Source organism: Dermacentor albipictus, chromosome 6 (genome assembly GCF_038994185.2).
Source record: "Dermacentor albipictus isolate Rhodes 1998 colony chromosome 6, USDA_Dalb.pri_finalv2, whole genome shotgun sequence".
Lineage (NCBI taxonomy): Eukaryota > Metazoa > Arthropoda > Arachnida > Ixodida > Ixodidae > Dermacentor > Dermacentor albipictus.
In genome coordinates, this window is record NC_091826.1 from 24706205 (window position 1) to 24725000 (window position 18796).

General features: G+C 45.8%; 2 protein-coding genes across 2 annotated transcripts in view; one reads left to right on the top strand and one right to left on the bottom strand.

The window, feature by feature from the left end:
• LOC135896506 (uncharacterized) overlaps positions 1-15500 on the bottom strand; it is a 56862-nt gene extending 41362 nt beyond the window's left edge. The window contains exons 1-7 of the mRNA XM_065424932.1: positions 15331-15500; positions 12674-12782; positions 8324-8400; positions 7175-7307; positions 5852-6000; positions 2817-2916; positions 274-398 (exon numbers count right to left, since the gene is read on the bottom strand). Coding sequence (XP_065281004.1) covers positions 274-398; positions 2817-2916; positions 5852-6000; positions 7175-7307; positions 8324-8400; positions 12674-12779 — 690 coding nt within the window. The 5' untranslated portion in view covers positions 12780-12782; positions 15331-15500. The remainder of the gene's footprint in view (positions 1-273; positions 399-2816; positions 2917-5851; positions 6001-7174; positions 7308-8323; positions 8401-12673; positions 12783-15330) is intronic.
• The window catches only part of LOC135896507 (ionotropic receptor 93a-like), a 203558-nt gene that overhangs the window by 43936 nt on the left and 140826 nt on the right, over positions 1-18796 (top strand). The window lies entirely within an intron of this gene.

The window sequence follows — 18796 nt, forward strand, 5'->3', positions numbered from 1 at the left end:
CGCAAATATTCCTTTTTCAGAAACCCGTATGGGTTTTCTTTGTAGCTTAGTGCTACAGTTGGGTGTACGTCAGTTTTTCCTTCATTTTGTGATCTAAGTTTAGCGTAGCAGTGTCAAGGGGCTGTCTGGGTCAGCTAGCCTCATGGCTGTGCTATGCTGGTCTTCGCCAAAGCTTTAAACCCCTTCTGCCATTTGATGTTCCTAAACGAGCGTCGATCAGCGATAAATAAACGAAGTTCTCCCGCTTAATATCGGCAGTGGGAAAGCGCTTGCCTTGAGGACGCTGTCTTGGTCGTCATGATAAGGCTGCAGCATCATGACGTCGACCGTTTGAGATCCCGAGGTGATTCTGAGTGGCAGCGACTTCATGGTGCCGTAACCCATGTCCCACTTGTCATCTGGAAAACGGGAACAGAGTTAAATGAAATTCTGGTGTTTTATGCACCAAACTACATGATCTGATTGATTGTGAGACACGTCGTGGCTCGGGGACTCCGGAATAATTTTGACCGCCTGGGGAAGATCTTTAACGTGTACATTATGCGCGGCGTACGGGCGTCTATTTGCATTTCGGCCCTCATCGAAATGCGGCCGAGATTTGATTCCGTGACTTTGTACTTAGCAGCGCTACCTCATAGCTGCTTAGCCACCGTGGCGGGTGAAAAAATGGGGAGGTAGAAATGTGTTCTGCATAAAAAGGCTTTTCGAAATGAATAACAGAAAGCTTTATTAGATGACGATGCCGTAGCAAGCAGCGTGAGTAACGACGACTACGTCGTGCATTCGAAGAATACAAGGTGACGCCTGGGCCCGTTTGCAGTTTTGAGAGGAGGAGGTGATGCTAGAGGATGAGGAGGAATTTCGGGAAATTTCTCAGATGCGTGGCGCTAGAGAGGAAAGCCGAGAAAGATAAAAGTACTCGGAGGAAAATAGAAATGATTCCTAGTAGCGCAGCGAATTGGGGCAATTTACTTTAGAACCTCGCTATAACGAAGTTGAAGGGGAAGACGTAATTGCTTCGTTATACCCAGTGCTTTGTTAAACATGATCGTTTGCGGCCAGCAATGGTTTGCTGTTGGGTTGAAGCGGCTAACGAACACCAGGTAAGTCAAAGACTATTGAACAGCACGCCGTACCGCCGAACGACTGCGTTACAAGATCAAGTAAACGCACGCGTTATTTTATTTTTCCGCCATAAACGCACACTGAAAGATTGTGTAGGTGATTTATGTTTAACGCACAAGCTGCATCTCCAAGAAGGCCATGTTTGTAGGTCACTTCTCTTTAAAACGAGACCTTAAACTTATGGACCCCTATGGGAATAAAACAACACAATTACTTCGTTATATCTGTTCGTTATGACCTGTTTCGTTGTAATGAGGTTTGACTGTTATATTGCTTCGAATAAACACGCCGTTTCGTAGCGCAAAAAAAAAAGAAACGATACAAAAAACGACTACGTAACGGGACAGAGACCACACAGGGGGAGCTCTGGGAGGTGTGCATTCGGAAGTCATTTTCTTCATATTTTTCGAGTTACAAAACAACACGTTTGCCCTAAACGAGGAATGAGTCTTTGAAACGATTAGCAATGAGTTAGCAACTCCAGACTCAGTGTGCAGCCAACGTTTCGACAAGGTGACCTGGGGCAACAAGTGACCCTGACGAAGACAAAAATCGCTCTTCGAAAGGTTGTCATCAGGCTGAGGCCTGATGACAACGGTCATTGAGAGATAATTCTGTTCTACCGGACGTTCTCCACCCTCTCTTTCTTTTTTTTCGCGCATTTGCTTTCTTCCATATTACCACAATTACCTCTCCCTCATCGTAGGGTGGCAAGCCACAAGCCTCTCTCCCTGTTAACCTCCCTGCCTTTCCCATATAATTTCTCTCTTGTTTACCCACTGGTGATCACCTAAAAGCAAGCAAGGAGTGATTTAAACTTGGTGATTCACATCGAGGCCAGAATGGGTCGCACCGTACCAGACAAGTTATCGTACATCAAATGTTCCGAGTCGTTAGGCTCTAGTAAAGTGTGCTTTCATGGCTTTTCGTTTTTTTTTCATGGCAGACGGTACATCTTGAACAGAGGTTACGTGTACACCAGTATTTATCGAACAGCGATCGGGGATCGATTGATGGAACAGCTACGGTAATTGTAGTCAGAGGTGACGGGCTCATATACCTGAACAGCGATATGAACTGAAAAAACAACAACACCAACGTCGGTGTGTATTTTTTGCTGTATAATGCAAAAAATGGAGGTTCAAACCACAGGCAGAACTGGTTAACATTGCTCATTCGACAATACAGCACCAATTTGTGATACGTCACCGCTGTCTACAGTTTATCTGGTTATCGTCGGTCACGGTGTCGTCTTGGAGGACGGAACTGCGATTGGCAGGTCAGCTACTGAAGTAAAACAAAACGTTGAACGAGTTGGTACGTGAGAAGTTTCTTGTAGATTCTAGCGCGCACAATCGACAAGGACACACACATAAGGGGATACGTGCAGTAAGGGATACGCGGACACAAGCAGTACAAGAATAGGAGTCAGTTACCGAACTTAGCTGTCGAACTTAGCTTCCGAACTTAGCTGCCGAACTTAGCTACCGAACTTAGCTACCGAACATAGCTACCGGACTTAGCTACCGGACTTAGCTACCGGACTTAGCTACCGAACTTAGCTACCGAACTTAGCTACCGAACTTAGCTACCGAACTTAGCTACCGAACTTAGCTACTGAACTTAGCTACTGAACTTAGCTAGTGAGACAGACGTGCTCTCGGCAGATTTAAGTAATGAACGTATGGTACCTGCAAACCAGAATCGCGTCGGCTCGCTGTCACCAGGGTAGCAGATCGCCCACTGCTGGCTTTTGATTCCACGGATGGGCTCAGTTGGACCTTGGTAGTACTGAAACAAAATAACATCTCATGGATTGATGACACTAACTGGTCTTCGCCTTGGAAATGTAATTATATTGTTTAGTAAATGCGGCTCTCAGTTACAGCGCGAGTTAAGAGGTTAATTGGTTCGAGATCTTAAGGAGTCAAAGCAGCAAGAGCAAATTTAAGAACACAGAAACGTACGTAAAAATGACGCCCCGGACGATGATGTGACGATTGAGTTTTATTGCTGAGAAACCAGCGTCTATAGGCCAAGAATATCGGCGTGGTCAGCATGGAAAAGAGCAGCATCAATATGGTGTGACACGGTAGTCTAGGTGATGACCGTCTAGACTGTAACTGTAATCATCTATTACAGATACGGTACGGTAGAGGAAGGGATGCCATGCCATAGTCGTTGTGCTTGTGGTGCTTACCACACGGATGTGCTTTGCCCATGAATGTCGGTTGGTTAGCTACAAAGCCGTTAGTTTAGCTCTTCATTTCGCTCTTGTTTAGTTTATGTTCTTGTGTCTTCTGTAGTTACTGTTGTTGCTGCCTTAGTATTGAGTTGAATCGAATTGAATTTATTTGCGTGTTTAATGGAGGAACGCCCAAACCAAAAAGCGAAAACTAATTCACTCGGCAAAAGTACCCCCCCCCTCCCGCCACCGCGTCCCCATTACGAAGGATAGAGTAGGAGGAACCAGGAATACATCTACTCACAACGCAAACATTAGGCGAGCACTAAACATATAAAAAAAGGACATGCCAGAATACATTTAATTATCGAAATTTAAGGCATTACCGATTCCTCCATACGGTCTTTATTGGAGAAAAACAAAAAACAGGGAAATACAGGACATCACAGAAGTTCATAAATGAAATTCTACGTAAGTGTCGCGGTTACACCTTGGCGCAAAGAAAAAAGGCTCGAGTTCAACCCCCTGCATGTGACGCAGATGAGAAAAAGTTATATTTTCGTTCAAACCATGGTAAAAATAATTCTTGCGTCGAATTCTTGTAACTTTTGTTTACCTCTTAACCGATTTTTGTGATAGTGTGGATTGCTCCTCTGAAAGGGAATCCAGTATCCTACGAAGGATTTCCCGCACAGTAACATTACAAGCCGTTAAATGGCTGGGCCTATTCCCTTTTACGATACTTGCGCTGGACCGTAATCGTAAGTGTGACTGCAGTATAAATGTGCCGTGAACATTGCATTAATGCATGTCACTGAGAACAAAATATTGAATCTCAAAACTGATTTTGGGCATTCCGTTATAATATGGAAGGTTAATTTGTGTCTGCCTCGCGTGCGTGCTGTAATGTCACTATTCCATTGGCAGGCGTTCTTCCCCCTTCCGGTGGCAGCTGCCAGCCTGCTCCTCGCTTTCCCTTTCCTGTGAAATGTATATATGTGTTCAAAACAAATATTAAAAATAATAATTCCATTGGCTGTTCGCTTGAAAAGCAAACTTCCGCTCTCGCGCACTTTATTTAGGACATCCACATGCACTAATTGTATTGGGGCACACAACTAAAGGCACACGATGATTGATTGATCGATCGACCAATCAAAACTATTTATTCTACGGTGTATCGATCGATCGATCGACCAATCAAAACTATTTATGCTACAGTTTATTGATCGATCGATCAATCAAAACTGTTTATTCTGCAGTGTATGTACAATTTGAGGAGAACGGGCAAAAAAGCCAAAAGATGAGAAGTTTCCAAATCAAAAGCAGTCTTTATACGGTTGAAAAGGCTGTAACAAGAAAGCAGACCATAATTAAGTGGTGTACCATGGCTTGCACGTGACAACAAAGCTGGAAAAAAGTAAGAAATAAAAGAAAAAAAAGGATTCAAGATTTGTCACTGTCTTTGATGCAATCCGTGGTGTAAGCTTGTGTACATTGAATGGTATCGCTGCGCTTCCTCGAAATACAAGTAAACTACAGGTGACTGTTCGGTAATCTTAAATGACGCTACTTTCTGTGCGAATTCTGTGTTGTCAGGTACCGTGCATCGATTGGAACCTTATGAGAACCCTGCGTTAGCGCTTTCCGACCAAAATTAACCTTATTTATTGTTGAGAGAGAGAAAACAAGGGTAGGAAAGGCAGGGAGGTCAACCAGAACAGCGTCCGGTTTGCTACCCTACACTGGGGGTGGAGGAAAGGGGAATAGAAAGAGGAAGAAAGGGAGAGAGTAAGCACTGAGTACGTGTGGGAGGGACACCATACACAAGGACACTACAAACGGTCTGTTAAGCCCGTGCACTTCAAGTACCGCACTAGTGCATGATTCGCTTTTCGAGCCAGTGACGGGTGTGGCCACGGTCCGAGTATCTTTGACTGGGTGAACGGTCTCAAGTCCAGTCTGCGTAAAGTTGCCCGCAGAGAGCGGCGTTGGACATCGTATAGCGAGGTAATGCAATTTGTTGCATTATATATTATATTATATTTGTTGTTGAAAATTGTATGTATCGTTTGGGTCAGTTACAGCCAGCTTATCTTTTTTACGTACAGTCTTTGTCATTTTTACTCGTTTTTGTTTTAGCCGGCCAATTTTTTTAGAAATTATGTTCGGCTAAGAGAGAAGTAGTACCGGGCATCACCCATGATGCCGACTTCTCCTGCGCCCACATTAAAACAAAGGCAATCGAAAAATTATCTGAGGTTTTTCTTTTGACAAGCAATGACTAGGGGCACTGGTAGAGAGTGACCTACCAATCTCCTAGGTATACTTTGTGGCGCAAAATACATTTCTGGAAAAAGGACAGAAGAAAGAGAGACAGTGAAGCGCCAAGATTGGCGCTTCACTGTCTCTCTTTCTTCTGTTTTGGCGCTTCACTGTCTCTTTCTTCTGTCCTTTTTCGAGAAATGTATTTTGCGCCACAAAGTATACCTAGGAAATCTAAGCACCAACTTGCCCAAGAAGAAGTCCTTTTGGACTTACCAATCCCTTTCCTTGGCTCGCCCAACCACTCGCGAAAAGCGCGGAAGGGCCCAGAATGGTGAAGTTCTGACGCTTGGTGTTCCATTCGAATAGGAGCGCCTTGACTGGTTCCGGTGGATTCTGCATGTCCACGACTTGACATGTGCGTTCTGCAAAGAAAAAAGGAAAAATTGACAGCGCGATTCATTTCCCGGGAACGTGGCTCCAATATCGGAAGAACGAGGCGGGGGATTGCAGCGACTTCCAGCAACCACGATCAACGGAGAGCGACAGTGCGTAGCTTGCACCATCCGCCTGAACAAGATAAATCGACCAGGAAGAGATAGTTGCACCCAAACCGCTTCCTTCCAGTGAAGGAAGCAAACGCATTCTACCACTTGTAGTGCATGGACTCGTCCGGGCTTGCGAGCGGTACGCTGGATCCTTCTACTGCAAGCTGACCTCCTCTGCATTGCAAAGGCCGGATACAGGATCGCTGGCTGCGGGACAACAGATACCATGAAACACTTCTTGAATTGATACGTAACACAAGCCTTACAGCCCACATACCAGGTGCTTCCTTTTTTTTGGCTGCCCGAAGTTCAAAAAAAGAACAGTAGAATATGCTTGTGGCAGATAGCACAATTCTAACCATTGAGCTAAGTTATTCGTTGAGGTGGCCACTACGTCTACGAGAAATCAAAATTCTTAAGTAAATAATTAGCATGCTTACACCAATTAACTTTTCATTTATATTGCATTACCGCACTAACTACAAGTTACGAGTTGGAGCCGGTGAGCTCGCAAGGTGTGTCCACTTGAAATAAATTCTCAGAACTACACCAGTTCCGTGATAATAATATACGAAGGGTCCAACGAAATGCGTTGACGTTGCAGTTACTTTTTTGTGCCTCGATGCATAACACAAAACGTTTCCCCAAATAAGCAAGTGGAACAACAGTGCATTTCGTCGCGGTAAAAAAATAACCAGAGAAAATTTAACGAGCTGGAAACTGTTGAACGTGATGCTCTCGGATGCGATGCACGATCTTACATTGGAGATACCGCAATCATGAAAGTAATTAAGAAAGTTCTGGTCTGGTGTAATTAGCTAATTAAATATAACAGAAAATTCACCAGTGTGCGCAAGATTGCGTACATATTGCAATGCGAGCTAACAAAAACACCGTAGGTCCCATTTACCCTTACCCTTACTTTTTGAAATCAGCTCGGTCCGCGTTAGCTGGGACACGTGGCGTACGAAAAAAAGTTATGCCTGAAGGCAAGTATCCATCGCAATGAAATAAAATACAAAGAAATTGCCATAGTTTCGTTGTCGCTTACTCTTGTAGACGAACAGTTCCTTTGTGCGTGAAATGTAGTAGAGGTTGACGTCATCCCCGCCGGCTTGCTTAAACCTGAGAAAGCCCTCCTTCGCTATCGAGTCGTAGTACTCGTTCAGGTAAAACGTCGATTTCTGTGGAAAGATGAAAAAAAAAAAGAACAGGGTGGGGGGCTGACGTTATGAAAAGAGAAAGTGTAGAAAACACTGACGTAATTACAGGAAAATGAGCCATCCATCCAATCGTAATAATTGCTACAAAGGAAACTCATACGGGCTCCTCGAAAGAAAAGGCCTCGCAGTTGAAGAAAAATACGTCCTGGTCCGGGACTCGAACCCGGGACCGCCGCCTTTCCGGGGCAGCCGCTCCATCATCTGAGCTAACCAGACGGCTATCGCTTGTGTGAAACACTTAGCGCCCTCTGCAAGTGTGACGGACTGTAACTGACGATGTGTGTGCTGTGTTATGTGCGCATGCTCTCTCTCTGTCCTCCCCACCCTTCATCCCCTCCATCCCGCTCCCATGCGTAGGGTAGCAAACCGGTTGAGTTAAACTGGTTAACCCTCCCTGCCTTTCCTTCTCCATTTTTTCCTTCCTTCCGTAGCACCCTCTATCGATGGGCGTTAGCTAGGCGCTGCGTAAATGTGTGGGCAGCGCAGTAAAAAAAAATCAGTCTCTTTAAGGCAAATGCAATTAGCATTTTACCGATATTGGAAAACGACGCACCAGTGAACATGTTGCATTGTAAACCGTTTTACACACCGAAGGGTCCAGTGCACGAAAAAACCAACTGGCTGCAGGAGTCCATAGGGGTGAAAATCGATCTCTAACTCACACCTTTACACCTGTGAGTGTAATGATGTGATTTATGAACTAGAGAGCACCCTTAGTGTGTAAATTGGTCTACAGTGATAGGAGAGTGATAAGGTTTTCTGTTCCTGAGCAGTTCGTTTCCGTAGGACCTGAAATTCCATCCACGCCAAGAAGTCGCACGTGATTCAACTTAGAGTGTGCAGGCGGAAAACAAGTTGGACGTCGCTTTAGATTTGGGAGCAGCCGTTAACATGCCAGTGTGAACACAGCGCGCGGGCAGTGTTTTTAATGAGTGTTTGAACCAGTTGCAGTAACATAATGGAAAATATTATCTCACGTCACTTGTATCGCTGATTTCTCCTGTCAGTTTCCATCCGTTTCTGTAATTTTTCAGAAGGTTTGGGAAGGGCTTGGCTGAAAAAGAAAGAAAGGAAAGAAGGAACAAAGAATGCTTACAAATCTGAAGAAAACAAGAGAAGGAATCGGCCTAGACTCGTGGGCACTAGTTGGGAAGCCGAGAACGTTCATTTTACAGAAGAACGTAACATGTTGACCTAAAAAACAAACAAACTGTAATAGCAAATAACACCTCCCTTATACTTACCTTGCGACCTAAATGCAGCACATGTGATCAGCATTGATGTACAGTGCTCACGGAATGAAACGCGACAGCGAGTATTTGGTAGAACCCAGCATATGTGCAGAGAACTCGAGAGTACCATGTCATGTCGCTATGAATCTGGTCACTAAAGGTGACTCTGACACCGCTCTAAGTGTACACACCAAAGTTACGTCGATGTGACACGAACTGCAGCCAGTGGAAACGAAAGTGTGGGCATTAATTAGCCCTAAATTGACGCGTTTCATTCCGTGAGCACTGTACATCGGAGTTACCTCCTATCAATGTCGTTTCTTCTCGTCATAAAAGTCTGGACCGGTGCGCTTAAAATAATTTGTGTATTGTATCGAAAGCGGCAAACGGCTCATTGAGCGAAAAAGCCGGCGTCTGCAGCGACGAAACGGCACCTTAATTCCCATTGGCTGTGACGTCACGGCACGAGCGCACCTCGACGGAGCCGAGCTGGCTGCAGGGAACACCTGCTGCCGCAGTAGGGCGCCACGTGTTGCGTGAGGGGAGAGGGCACCGCCGCGACGCCACGTCATCCTCAGTCTCGGAGGCCTGTGCTATACGCGCGTTCCTTGCCCGTGAGGAGTTCATAACTCGAAGGACTGCTCGGCGGCGTTCAGTCGGACATGAATGCTTCCGCATTCTCAACTCATAAGAAGTGCTTAGGCATCCACGGATTGTTATTAATTTCTCCCAACTCGAGTGGAATTTCAGGTATAAATAGCGGATATTGTAGTTTGGATAATGTGCGCGGGACTTCATAGATGGCTGATGGGCTAGCATTATTTATTTATTTATTTACAATACCCCTAAAGGCCCTCAAAGGAGAGTACTACATAAGGGGGGGGGGGGAGCTACAAGAATAAACACAAGTGTACATTCAGGTACAGCATACATAAAAAGAAAAACATTTATAAGACATTTTTTTTTCTTTTTTTTCCGCTCAACAAGTCAGTGTATTTATATTGAACCAAGAAACCAAAAAACCAAAGCAACAAAAGAAAGAAAAAGCAACGTACATGAAAACATCAGGAGCGAGCAACAACTCACAAAGCATAAAAAATATCAGGGAGACACAATAAGAAAACAAAATATTTTTAACAGCGCGTCACAATAGTGCACATTGTTTCCTTAAATTTGGCTATGTTAGTTTCCATGGCTATGTATGAGGGTAAATCGTTCCAATCGATTATGGTGCGTGGTACGAAGGATTGAGCGAAAGTTGGTGACTGACACAAAATGCGTTTCACTTTGTTAGGGTGATCGCGGCGAGGAAAGATAATCGGCGGTGACTGGTGAGGTATGGTGGAAAATTTTATGAAATAGTGATAAGCGAGAGATTTTTCGACGAAGGTTCAAGAATTGCAAACCGGCACGTTTCTTTAAAGATGTAGTTATTGGTTTCCAATAATTAGAAGTGAACGGGAGGTTTGACATGAACCCATAAAAGCGGCGCGAGCACTGATTTAAAATCAATGTGAGCAAGGTGCCTTTAATTGAACTCAGTGTACATTATCCGTATTAAAGCCACCAAATATGCCAAGTTCGATGGAGCAAATTTATGACGTCTTTTTTTTCCTTTGATGCACTTCATGCGGTTTGTGTATGACAAAACTAGTCGGGTCATTTTCTGGTCGTCCACCAATCACGGATGGCCAATCCCATGGCCAAAGGAATGCAATTGAAATGCAGTGGTTACGTCATCTCGGACCAGAATAGCGGCTCCCGGTTGGCAAGCACTCAACGCTGTAGACCTTATGCGAAGGTGTCGCCACCTGACGATGTCGCCACCGCAACTATAGGTCGCGTTGCCGTGTCGATGTCCGTGCCGGCCGCGAACGCATGCGGGTGTCACACGTAGAGAGAGAGAGAGAGAGAGAGAGAGAGAGAGAGAGAGAGAAAAGGAAAGGCAGGGAGGTTAACCAGACTGAGCGCAGTTTGCTACCCTACACGTGGGGAGGGGAATGGAGAGTGAAAGAGAGAAAACATGAGGCTATACCGCACTGTCACACGTAGGAGTGGTTTTTGCAAGTAAGCTTTGTGCTACGCAGTTCTGTTCCTGTATTTGAATTCAGACCTATAAACTGGCATTTCGCTGTTCAGTCGAGACGAAGATTCGTGTTGAGTCCGCACTTCACAAATCCATTGAATTCTGAGTCACAGCTAAAAATTTAAAATAAACTCCGGCATCTTACGTGCCAAAACTATGATACGATTACGAGGCAGGCCGAAACGGGGGACTCCGGATTATTTTGACCAGCTGGGATTCTTCATGTAATTCTCGGTGCGCGATCGTGCTTGCAAGTCGCCCCCATCGAAATGCGGCTATAGTGGGATACAACTTAAGAACACAGCATTTGGCAGCCAAGGCACACGGACCGCACAAGGTTGTTACTCCGCCAGCCAATCACAGAAACAGACAAAATCGTAGTCATGCGACCATTTCAATATGGCGCCGTACTTGATACCTCCGGAGCGTCTGCTATTCCTGAAGAGTCTTTTCATCGGTGGAAGCGATGATGTGTGCAACAGACATGGACAAAGCGCACGGAGTCTGAGCATTTCGCTCTTCAAAAGTCCGCGGCACACTTCATTTCACTGCTGACCCCGTTTCACTTATGAAACTCCACTACCAACTCAAGTGAAACTTGGCAATAAATAGTTGCAGTGAAGCAAGCGTTTTATTTCAGTTGAATAAGCAATTACGCTTTCACCGTTCGACTATAGTAGACAGGCGAAAACTTGCAAAATTGCGCACTTATAATTTTAAATCTTGTGGTTACCGCCTTATTTAGGTAACCGGGAAAGTTTGAAGTACGAACTATTTGTAGCCTCAGTCAGGAACGGTGGCTGGCGGCTATGAGGGCGTGGGCGGGGCTTCACTGCAGACTTGAGTTGTATTCGACTTCAGTGGCAGATCAAAATATCCATCTGCAAGCTCATAATTTGTCCCTTAGCGCGTAACTTCCTTGCATTCCTTTGTGGGGTTTCGCGTTACCGCTAGCTCGGTTTTTCGTCAAGTAAAATGGCCTCTACCAGAGAAAAAAAGCAAGAAAAGGAAAAGCAGGGAGGTCAACCAGGCGAGCGTCCGGTTCGCTACCCTACACTGGGAGAAAGGAAAGGAGGAACAGAACGAGCAAAAGAGGCAGAGAGGGGACACTGATTGCACGTGGGAAGATGCACAGGGGCACCGTAAGCGCTCTCTCAAACCGGTTCACTTCAAGTACTGCACTAGTGCACGAGTCTCTCTTCTTTTGTGCCAGTTACGGATGTGACCACGGTCTGAGTATCTTCGACTCAGAGAACGGCCTCGAGTCCAGTCGGTTTAAAGTTGTCCAGAGAGAGAGAGAGAGAGAGAGAGAGAGAGAGAGAGAGAGAGAGAAGCGTTGTACTTCGTAGCGAGGACAGGTACACGCTAGGCGCTCGACGGTTTCCTCGCACCCACAGGAGTCTCACATCGGGCTCTCGGCGATTCCCATACTGTGCCAGAGACAGCACAAATGTTAAGTGGGTCGATCTCGTAGGTGGTGTATAATCAAAACTGCGCTGATCCTGGAGGCCGTGTAATCCGCGGTCGCGCTAGTCACATGGTCTGCATGCGCGGTGGGCTCCTCGGTCACGTGATGGGGAGCAAGCGGGCGCAAGGCTAAGGATATCAAAACCGGCACTGCTACTCACTGGCATTGCTTTGGTCGTGTGACGAAACCTCGGTTAAACTTATGCCTTCAAATTCAAATTCAAATTCAAATTCTTTATTTTTCCATGAAAATACAATAAAAGTGTGTCCAGTACTGTTTGGACCCGTAGCCGTAGGCTAGTTATGGGTCCAAGAAATGAAATTACATAATGCACACACTTCGTCACATAAACAATAAAAACTTGGAAAAGTGGAGAGGGGAATATATACATAATACATATGACAAAAATTAGGCATAGCAAGAAACAGTTGATTCAATTCAAAAACTTCGAGATTGGTCCCGGGCTATAGAGATTCGCAATGCATTAAAGATGCCTGATCAAGGGCCTCAGGTTGAAGGATGCGACAGTCGCCATACGTACATTTGATTCTCTTCTTTAGCTTTGCGTTACAGTCAGCTTGGCAGGTTGGAAGGATAACAAGTACCGCAAGCGCCAACAGTGCGGCGACCACCAGGAAGTGCTTCATGGCCTGCGAACAGAAGGTTATGGATCAGCGATGCGTTGAATTCCGTGAGTGGCGAATGTCCGTTATGACGCTGAAGCACATGATCGACTTCGTGCTAAGTATGGCACGCACAAGAAATGAGCTTATCGAGTTGCAGACTTCGTAAACCAGTTCCCTTCGGTAATCACTGTAATTTATGAAATCGTATCTAAGTTCTTAAAAAAAAACACATGCAAACATATTCATTAACAGCCCAAAGCTAACTTCATGTCACGTTTATTGCTTTTCCTGTCGCCCGTCTGTGTCGTCTGCTTCACAACCCTTGTTTTCGTTGCTTCACAAACCTTGTTTTCGTGGCTTCTGTATGGCGTTATCACTTAATTCCATGAAGTTTTGATATGAAGTGTTGATATGAAGTGTTGATATGAAGCTTTGATATGAAGTTTTGATATGAAGTTTCGATATCAAGTTTTGATATGAAGTTTTGATATGTACTTTTGATATGGTTTGATATGTTTCCATGAAGTTTTGATATGTTTTCTAGCCTCATGTTCGGGACGTTCGACGTGCCACGGTCCGTCGGCATTAGCGAAAGAGAAAGTTTTCATGCCTGTTAATGCTTGCAGGCAATAATTCACCCGCGCATGCGCTCTGAGTCAAGGATTCAACTCTGCTTGTGAAGGAATACAGCCCGACTGAGTGCACAATAAACAGATACTCGTAGGTAATTGCTCAGTAATTATGATGTCACATAAGAAAGCGCGCAGTGCGTCATCCTGTAATCTTGACTTGCTTTCCAAGCAGTTCCCAGCGCCTTTGAATAATGTTATGCACATTGCACACGGTTATCGAGAGTCTGCCATAATTTAATGTCTGAAAAGGATGAACCCAGTTGATAAACCCCTTGACGAGTTTGCTGCGCTTTTTCACTTTCTCACCTCCCGCTCAGTTAATCCGTTTGACATTCTCGGCGTTAAGGTATCCGGCACTGCATGTAGAGAACTTCGACCAGAACATGCTGTTTTATTATCCGAACGATTTACAGCAGCACGTTAAGACAGGAAACTGTGCACAAAACTCCCTGACGAGTTTCTTTTGTGGGTTTGTATTGCTTTTTTTGTTGTATTTTGTCTGTTTCGACTCCGGAATAATTTTGACGACCTAGCCGCCCTTACCCTCTCCCCACTCGAAGTTAGAGCTTTTCATCCGACCTACAGTTGATGCCGGATTACTGTTGTGCACGGCCTATAGTATTACGAACAAGACAGAAAAAAATACGCTTAGCAGTCTAAGACATACCAAATTGTTTGCAACATTCTAAAGCAATCCAAGAAATAGACGCCGTGGGGGGAAGGGGGAATAATTTTGACCATGTACGCGTATATAGTTTTTTTCTTCGCGTGCTCGCAAATACAGGGTACGCCCGCGTTTTTTGTATTCTGTAGCCATTGTAATGCGGCCGCATGAATCGAACGCTCTACCTGGGGCTCAGCAGCGGGCCGCCGTAGCCATTATTTAAGCCATCGTGGCGGGTGGCGCATATTGCCTCGCCTTCCTTGCCACCCAGTAAGCAATCTTGGTCTGTATGGAACAGTAATCCTGATCTGGCCGGTCTTACAAAAATGGCCGTATAAACAGTAAATGTCGATTGCGACTACATTGAGGATGATGGAGAGAGAGAGAGAGAGAGAGAGAGAGAGAGAGAGAGAGAGAGAGAGAGAGAGAGAGAGAGAGAGAGAGATGTTAACCAGTCTAGAGTCTGGTTGGCTCTCGTACGCTGGGGGAAAGGGAAGAGAGAGAATGGAGAGAAAGGGTCAGAGACGTGCACGGACAGTACTATAGAGTCAAAGTCAAACCAGACGTTCTCAGAAAGCACAAAAGTGCCTTCGCTGCCTTCTCAGCCGATGTTCGGTGGGAACGGTGTTCTAGGCACGGTCTGCTCACTCAGATGACGATCATCCAGTTCCCTGAATGTGTGGGACGTAAATTGTCCCTGTGCTTCAAATTGAGGGCAGTGGCACAATAAGTGGTCAATGTTCTCCTCGCATCCGCAAACATGAAAGGTCGACTACAGGGGAAGGTGGTGGATTGTGGAGGCAACAGCAGTGCCAGGACAGCTTGCTGATCACTGTCGAAGGTGTCATCGTAGCCATCTCTTTTTTTTTTTATGACACACTTATCCTATATACGTAGGCTTGAATCAGAATCTGTCGGAATGGTCTTGCAGGCATATAGCATTAAAAAAAACTTGATGTGATAAAACTGCGTTAGCACCGCTTCTGTTCGCATCGCAAAGCAATATGGAGTATCTCGGGAGGGTAAGTGGCACGCATGCACGGTAACAATGCCGTGTCTTATAGTTCCTGCTTCACGTAGCTTTGTGTCACGCAAATTTCAGTTTTTAGTCCCAGCGTTCGTGGTCTCTGCGTCTTCTCTCTGCGTACGTCCCCGTTTGTATTTGCGCCGGCAAAACGAATCGAGAATCGAGTACGTCTTCTCTCTGCCTACGTCCCCTTTTTGTATTTGCGCCGGTAAAACGAATCGAGAATCGAGAACATTATTATCAACTCACCGTGTTCGTCGGTCCGATCCGTAGCAAGCGAGAGTATCCAGCTTGCCGCCTTTCCTTGAGAGGCCCAGCTACGCCCCACCGGCCTTCGCTGTGAAAGCGCGACGGACGAGGTTTTTCGTTCGATTGTGCTGACAGAGATAACTTGCAGGTTTCCCGTGATAGCTTGACCGCATCGCTCCAGGGAAAGAGGAAAGCTATGGCGCGCTGTGAAACAATGAGCGCTGCTGATTAGCAAATGAAACGTGAGATAAGGGGAAAAGGAAGCTCCGTTATCGGCGAGATGAGACTGAATGAAAGCCTGTAACCGCTCGGCGTCAGGTGCACAGGCACTCGCCAACGGGGTGCATATGCTTGCGACTAGTAGCGTTCACCAATCCTAATAAACTTTAATGGAGTTTCTTGTAACTATAGCAGTCCTTACTGTTTCAACTGTGTGCCGACATATTGACTTTTGCTTGGTTCCGCACGCCTGGCTTTAAAAATTTTGTTGGGGTGCAAACTATGGCGGCCCTTCACTACGTTTATTATTTCTATTTGTCTCTTTATGTGTTATTATTCGCGTTGATATTTACATTTTACCAACATTTTTTTGTTACATGTAAGTTTAGAGAAGTGGAGTAATCGAAGTGTAAGCACGGTACATCAACCTCTCCAAAGCACGCGGTCTGTGCAAGAACAGAATGGTAAAGTAAATGTATTTTTTTTATCAGCCTTCTTCACGTAGTTGCAACGCCCTCGGTGAACACTTCACTGCTTATCGTTTATCCGAACATATGCGATCAACAATAATTTCGCTGCGCTGCTTTCTCTCGGCAGCGATAAAGGTATCATTCCCTCGCGTCACCGCCCCCATTCTTTAGTATCCTCGATAGGAGTGACCACTCAGATAAGATTAGATGGCCAACAAAGAAAGCCTGAAACATTCTGGCGTCGATTGTCCGAAAACAACGAAGCAAAAGTTCACAGATTTGGAAACGGAAGGCGCGTGCATGAACGTTACGAATACGGCAAATTTGTTTCTTTTTTTTGGATTGAAACGCCAACCGCCAGGTTGCTTAAGGGCTGGGTATTCACACAGCAGAGGAATACGCGCCGAGCTTCGCATGACGTCACGCAATGACGAAGCTCCTCCGATGCGCCCTCTCTCGGAACGCGCGGAGGTTGGAGTATCTGGGACGTCTTCAAGGGCCACGTGCTGCCAAACGAATACAGTGCAGGCAAGAGACAGACAGACAGATAGATAGATAGATAGATAGCTAGATAGATAGATAGCTAGATAGATAGATAGATAGATAGATAGATAGATAGATAGATAGATAGATAGATAGATAGATAGATAGATAGATAGATAGATAGATAGATAGATAGATAGATAAGGATGCATAGAAAGGCAGGAAGGTTAACCAAAGGTAGTTCCGGTTGGCTACCGTGCACGGGGGGGAAGGGTTAAGGGGGATAAAAAGAGAGTGGAAGGAGGAGAAGTGGACAGACATTCGAACGAACTGCCAGATCCGGCTCATTCGATGCCCTCCACTCGGTTGGTTCGTAGCGACCGACGAGCAGAGAGAGAGAGAGAGAGAGAGAGAGAGAGAGAGAAGGGAAGACGGTAAGGCAGGGAGGTTAACCAGACTGAGTCCAGTTTGCTACCCTACACGTGGGGAAGGGAATGGGGAGTGAAAGAGAGAGAGAGAACTTAGGTGTAGGATGTCTATAGTCGGGCACTCAAGTCTGTTGCCCTCAGGTAGCGAAAAGGCGCTCGAACTGCTTTCTGGGCTTTTGAACTGTGAGGCCAGGCTCCCAAGATCTTCGCTTCCGTAAATGGCCTGTCATCCAGTCTATTTAAGGCACACTGGAGGGTCTCACGTTGATAATCGAAGCGAGAACAGCGGCACAGAAGGTGACTGATGGTCTCTTCACACTTGCACTTAGCGCACATTGGTCAATCCGCCATTCCAATACGATAGCTGTAGGAGTTGGTGAATGCTACTCCTACCCACAGCCGACACAGCAGTGTTGCGTCACGTCGTGGAAGGTTCGCTGGTAATTTAAGTTTCAGTGATGGGTCGAGGCTGTATAAACGACACTTAGAGTTCTGTGGTGTATGCCAGCAACCTAACGTGATGGTACGAGCGAGACGGCGAAGCTCTCTTGCAGCGTCGACTCTGGATAAAGGTATAAGAATGTCGGTGAGCCAGCCTGGGCACGTCGGGCAGCGTCATCGGCGAGGTGATTACCAACGATGCCACAATGCCCGGCAGCCACTGAAATATATCATGTCCTCGTTCAGAAGCGCAATGACAGGTTTCATTGATTCGTGACACCAGCTGTTCATAATTGCCACGTCGTAAACTTCGCAAGCCCTGGAGGGCTGCTTTCGAGTCACAAAATATTGCCCATTTGTTGGGCGGTTCTTTTTCAATGTATTCGACAGCAGCGCGAAGAGCGGCCAGTTCGGAACCTGCAGATGTCGTTACGTGTGAAGTCTTAAACTTGATGATGACCGATTGAGATGGTAGAACAACGGCGCCCGTAGAATTTTCCGAGACGGAACCATCCGTGTAAACATGAATTCGGTTAGCGTATGAACAATGCAGAAGTTCCAATGTGATCTGCTTGAGAGCCGCGGTGGTCAGACCGACGAGCAAAAACATCCTACCTCAATGGTGTGACGTGCGTGTCACGTGACACACGCTGCTCGGCCCAAACCATCGCCGTGCGAATGTCCCTTTGGGAACTTGCTGGAAAGAAGTCGTGTTTTAGGCGAAGGATTCGGCATCGCCTGGCACTTTATCTTCATTCACTGAGGGAATAACTCTGTGAATTCACTAAGTGAAGCCCATGGTGGGGCACTCATTGGTTACACTGTGCAGCAGGTAAAAGCCATAGCCATAACATGATATATGCATGTATTAACATACGACTGATTGTTGGTGTACATGTAATGACTTGGCCGGGGGGGGGGGAGGGGTTGAATCTTTCTTTGATCACTATAAGAAAAAATTGGGAACTACCATTTTGTAGAGCCTCCACCATATCTGTATAGTGCATTGCAGCTTCGAGCAGTAGAAAAATAAAATAACGCGTATTCGCGTATAGAAATTTCTAGCTTCAAGGTACGGTACTCAAGAATATGTGGTCTGCAGGTCTGTGCGCCTCGAGCTCAACGCCAATCCCTCAAACCATAAACTCTGTCCTGAAATGTACAATTCTCTGATCAGCAGCAGAGCGTCCCATGGCTCTAGACGAAAAATGACTGCAACACGGTGTCTCGCTGTCACGTAAACACCTAAAACATGGCTAAGGGCTCTTCAAGCTGCCACTCGTACTAGCGCCCTTAGCCTCGCCGATGCAAGTGAACAAAGAAAGAAAGAAAGGAAGGAAGGAAGCAAGAAAGAAAGGAAGGAAGGAAGCAAGAAAGGAAGGAAGGAAGCAAGAAAGGAAGGAAGGAAGGAAGTAAGAAAGGAAG